General features: G+C 41.2%; 1 protein-coding gene across 3 annotated transcripts in view; it reads left to right on the forward strand.

Annotated features, from left to right (window-relative positions):
- nf1 (neurofibromin 1) overlaps positions 1 to 5,677 on the forward strand; it is a 136,404-nt gene that overhangs the window by 43,474 nt on the left and 87,253 nt on the right. For all 3 annotated transcript variants that reach the window (XM_015400359.1, XM_015400358.1, XM_015400361.1), the window contains exons 25-28: positions 1,901 to 2,082; positions 2,193 to 2,404; positions 4,437 to 4,598; positions 4,825 to 4,922. In XM_015400359.1, coding sequence (XP_015255845.1) covers positions 1,901 to 2,082; positions 2,193 to 2,404; positions 4,437 to 4,598; positions 4,825 to 4,922 — 654 coding nt within the window. The remainder of the gene's footprint in view (positions 1 to 1,900; positions 2,083 to 2,192; positions 2,405 to 4,436; positions 4,599 to 4,824; positions 4,923 to 5,677) is intronic.

Genomic DNA, 5,677 nt, shown 5'->3' on the forward strand with positions numbered 1-5,677 from the left:
AAAAAAAACTTGACAGGTTAAAAACTTACACTACTACTCCTCACCAATTTAACATGTTTATTTAGCTCTATAACATTTAAATGCAGCACTCCAATGTTTAAGAGAAAACAATTGAATGTATGTTTTTAATGTATGGCCACTGTACAGAAGACTGCCATGTGATAGAAATATTTACACTGTGCGCATACAATTATTATTTTTCTAATCCCTGACTGATCATTTTTAATCTAGCGTGTATTATAGTATAGATTAAATTCATCATCCAGCTGCTGCTCTGCAGAATTCTCTCCCCAAGGAGAGAAAAATCACGCCATCTAGCGGATAATCACGCTAGAATGTGTACAAAACAATAAAAATGGCGCCGGTAACGCTTGAGTGTCGTTTTCAGCGAATGTCAGTGATTTTAAAGTAATTTTGAGTGATACATTTTTTTTTTTTTTTGCGATCATTGCACTTGCCCGGCGGGCAAATGCAATGAAACTTGTACTCTCCAAACAACAAAAACTACTTGCCCCGGGCAATAGTTATTAAACATTTTTTTTTTTTTGCATAAAACAATGAGGGGAAATTGCACCGCCTCTCAGTTAGCAGTTAGCGCTGTGGATCCCTTTCTGTGTGTGGCGCAGCGCCGTTGTAGGTACCAGATCTGCTCGGGGCCCTGTCCTTTCTTATGACATCAACATATGGCAACTCCATTCTGACAAACTGTATAGGACCTTAAAGTTAAAATCTCTTTTGTAGTATCAACATATTATCTATATTTGCTATTATTTTACATTTCATTGGCTTGTAAAGTAGCCGAAAGTTGAAATCGATCATTGTCAGTCTTGAAGGAAAGTACTGCTTTTTAAGACTGAGGTCTGCCATTTAACAAAGTGACAAAAAAAAGTCTTAGCTTATTTTTATTCTTCTTATTAAGGTCTGAGGGCAGGGAAGGACAAATGGAACATCTTAAAAAATGACTTTCATAGAAATGTTAGACAAATAAAACAGTTATTCTACTTGTAGAAAACCAAGGGTTGTCGTTGACATCAATTTAAAAGTAGTGTAGCTTAGGGGTGGAACGGTTCACAAAATCCACGGTTCGGTTCGGTTCACGGTTTCGTGGTCACGGTTTTCGGTTCGGTATATGTTGATAGTTAGGAAAATCTATCCGAGACAGTCGAACCGAACGGTTCGGACGGTTTTCATAAACCGTTCCATCCCTAGTGTAGCTTAGTATGGCTAACTGGCCGAGCTAAAATAGGCTAACCTGTTACCTATTTAGCACAGCTAGCCACAGCGCTACCCAGCTCTCCCCATTTATATCATGGTCTTGCATTTACTTTGTTCACCGTTAACAGACTTTTTTTAGTTTTGTTATCGATCAAGTAAAACGCTAACGCTACAGATGCTCCCGACTCACCGAGTCACTGGCATGCGCAGGACCCCAGCAGATCTGGTACCTACAGCGTATCTGTAGCTGAGGACGTGGACTGACTCAAACCCCAAACACACGGATACCTAAATAACTAAATGATCAGTATCCTCTGAACATATAAAGCAGTTGCTTTTTATCTATACATTTAAATTTGATCACAATATATAGAGGTATTGTATCATATTAATATCGTATTGTGACCTAAGTATCATGATACATATCATATCGCAACACCCTGTCAATACTCAACCCTATCAACCACTGCAAGCTATTTTTTTTTTAAAGCAGATACCAATTACTTTCATATATATGAACCCCACCACCCAGAAGCAGCTGTGTATGCAGAACAATCTTATCCAGAGGTCTAAGCTTTGGAGAAGAAATCATGAAGAATCCTGATAGTTTGTTGACTTAGAGTGTTTGAATGTGAATAAATCCTGTTCCTTCCTCCTAACAAGGCGGCTCTCTGGTGGTTTGCAGGTATTTCACTCTGTTCATGAACCTGCTGAATGACTGCAGCGAGGTGGAAGACGAGGGTCAGACAGTGGGGGGGCGGAAGAGAGGAATGTCTCGCCGCCTGGCTTCCCTCCGCCATTGCACCATCTTGGCCATGTCCAACCTGCTCAACGCTAACGTGGACAGTGGACTCATGCACTCCATCGGTCAGTGCTCTCTTGGTTTTTGTTTTTTTTCAGAAATATAAGCTCGTGTTTCTAACCTTCCTGTTAAAACTTTCAGAGTAGAAACGGCGCTAAATCTTTTTCCATTTTAGGCTTAGGCTACCACAAGGACCTTCAGACTCGCGCTACCTTCATGGAGGTGCTGACCAAGATTCTGCAGCAGGGAACAGAGTTCGACACGCTGGCAGAGACGGTGCTGGCTGACCGCTTTGAGCGGCTGGTGGAGCTGGTGACCATGATGGGGGACCAGGGAGAGCTGCCCATCGCTATGGCGCTGGCTAACGTCGTCCCCGGGTCTCAGTGGGTATGTAGCCGAGGTCTTTTATGTCTGATTAAAATCAGTACTGATCCCTTTACTCCTCTACTTCTGGGGATGTTGGTGCTTCTACGAAGGGAGAACCCAGCATCCTTTAATATCGATGAAACTTTTGGCTAGGGCTGGGTAATTTAGCGCATTTGCAGGTGCAAGACAGACCTCTACAGAAGATCCTTCCTGCCTACAGCTACCAACACCTGCAACACCTGTTAAAATAACCTTAAAATAACCTATGACTGGCTGCAATATTGAAATTCCCTTTGGGATTAATAAAGTATATTTTAATTTGATTGAATTTTACAATTCCATTCAGTTTATTTCTATAGCGCCAATTCACAAAACATGTCCTCTTAAGGCACTTTACAGTTCAACCAGATCATACAGTCAAATTGATGAAGTTTTCTATCAAAGGAAAACCAGTTGTTTGCATCGACTCATTGACTCAAAAACAATCCCTCACACTAAGCATGCTTGTAGCAACGGTGGAAAGGAAAAACTCCCTTTGAACAGGAAGAAACCTCCAGCATAACCAGGCTCAGTGTGAGCGGCCCCATCCAGGAAACACACAGCCAGGCAGACAAGTTCTGAGCCAGCTCCCAGTTAGTCACAGTCAGAGAAACAGGACTACAATGGAAAACAGGCCGATCTCGAACATCTGTGAGCAAAGGCAGGGCTTTTTTGCAGGATTTGTAGGTATGGATTTGAGGCACAGGAATGGGGGGGGTCCCGTCCCGTCTGCGGTGCAAATTTGTTTTTTAAATTAAGCTAAAATAAACCCTTATGAGACTATCTGAGAGGGATTTTTTTTAACTTATTTGGTCACCCTAAAAGCAAAATGTTGCGCGAATCAAAATGGCTGTAACAAAAAAGGAACACCCCCCTCCATATATGAAATGCACAAATTAAGCCATTAAGCACACTTGAAATCTATCCTCGTTCTGATTACAAACAAGGAGGATTTTAAAATGACAGGACAGAACTGGAGATATCAGCGCGATGGGACGCAGGCTCTCAAAAAAATAAAATAAATAAATAAATAAATAACTTGTTGCAGTCCAAACAGTGAGTAGCCTAGGGTCGTTGATGACCTGTGTTTTGTCGTTTATCCCCACGTTTCGAGCCATTCCTCAGAAGTTGCTTGTTTACAATGTTGGACTACGGCGTTGTAGGTGAAGTGCCATAGGCAGGCCTACTCTGCGCAATGAGGAAAAGAGAAACGCTAATCATAATCGGTAGACGTCACAATGTCGATTCATTTNTAGGCAGGCCTACTCTGCGCAATGAGGAAAGGAGAAACGCTAATCATAATCGGTAGACGTCACAATGTCGATTCATTTCCCCTAAATTATAAAATTATTAAATTATCACGCCGCAAGCATTTTAACAGGAGAATCTTTGCTTGTTGATCTAATGTTAATTTCTAGACATGGTGCCCCCCTCGAGCTCTGCCAACATAACCAACAAGCTTGCGATGGTTCGTACAGAGGTGCAGAAAAATTACTGCAATGCGACGGCGCGATGCTGTCTTCATGTTCAACCATTATTAGATCATTATTATCTTTAAAATATTTTGGATTAATGAGGCTTTATGATTATGTGACTTATTATTCCGAAATTTTCTAGAGGCGCTCAAAAAATAATAAAAAATAAGTCTTAGGGAAGTCTTATTTAAATTTCCAAACAAGAGCAGGACACTAAATGTCTTCCCTCCAGCCCTTTGGGTGGTGGTTAAATGCTTGAAGCAGGTTTGTCGCCACATTGAAAGGTTGACAGATTTGCAGTCAGCTTGCAGATCCATGCATAGAAGTAGAATTAAACACTTTTTCACACTATATTTAAAGTGAAGTCTTGATACAATGGAGTCTGGGCCAGCAAGTTCTCAAAAACCAAAAGCCTTGGGTAGGACATCTACAAGTTTTTGGGTTAGTGCAAAGGAAAAGCAAAATAAAATCACAATTTTGGTGAAAAAAAGCTGCAGGCTCTGTTTCAGGTCGTGATGCGTCTGTTTTCTGATTTCCAGGACGAGTTGGCGCGAGTTCTGGTGACCCTGTTTGATTCCCGCCATCTACTCTACCAGCTGCTGTGGAACATGTTCTCCAAGGAGGTGGAGCTGGCTGACTCCATGCAGACTCTCTTCAGAGGGAACAGCCTCGCCAGCAAAATTATGACCTTCTGTTTCAAGGTAGAAAACTCATCTACTAACAGCAAGCAGGATCAGCACCACAGATGCACTGAAGTTTCACCCATAAATGATTTTTGGTGTGGAAGCTTTGATTATTTTCCCTGCTGATTGAAAACCGCTGGAGTGAAGAGCGCTTTGCTTTGCAGACGTTCCTTCCAACCATCTGCACACATGTAGAACTGCTTCACTTTAGACCCACTAAGTTGACCTTCTGTTATTATGACAGGTGTATGGAGCAGCGTACTTGCAGAAGTTATTGGAGCCTTTATTAAGGGGAGTCATCTCAACCCCTGAACACATCGGCTTTGAGGTGGATCCAACCAGGCAAGTCATTGAACGTCTGCTCTGCTCCATGGATATACTGAAGAACCTGCATCTGTTTCTGCCATTAACCAGCTAGAGCTAAAGTTCTACTCATTGATGCACCTCAGCCTGACAGACGAGTCACAGCAACACAGCCACAGATGTTTCTCACATTGTGTCTAAAAAAGTTTATAATACTATAATTTTATTAAATCCAGAGGTGTCAAGTTACAAAGTAGAAATACTTCATTACCTTACTTTAGTAGACATTTTGGCTGTCTATTCTTTCAGGGTTCCTGCGGGTCCTTAAAAAGTCTTAAAAGGCTTCTTCAAAATAAAACTAAGGCCTTAATTGGTATTAAAATGTCCTGAATTAGTCTTTCCTAGGTCTTAATTTAAAAAAAAATCATAAATAGGATTATTTTTAGTACGATTTATTTGTAATCTAAATAAAACATTAAAATTGACAATTAAAAAAATAAAATAACGACTCGCTATTATTGGTTCCGTCCCGATAGCGGAACCAATAAAGCGTTGTTGCGACCGGGACATCTGGGAGATGCAGCATTAACTTTTTGTCTGGAAAATATGAGCAAGTGTAAATGTAACCAGAATTGTCTCCAGCCAAGAGTTTTCTCCATGGCTAAAACCAGGGAACATACATGAGGCTCAGTGGATTTTGTGCAAGAAGTGATTCAAGCTCAGAACGATGGGAATTAAGGCTGTTGACTCGCACATGCGAAGCGCGAAACACAAAGCGTCAAAATGGAGTTAGA

This window comes from Cyprinodon variegatus, unplaced genomic scaffold (genome assembly GCF_000732505.1).
Source record: "Cyprinodon variegatus isolate N-32 unplaced genomic scaffold, C_variegatus-1.0 Scaffold1095, whole genome shotgun sequence".
NCBI classification, from domain to species: Eukaryota; Metazoa; Chordata; class Actinopteri; order Cyprinodontiformes; family Cyprinodontidae; genus Cyprinodon; species Cyprinodon variegatus.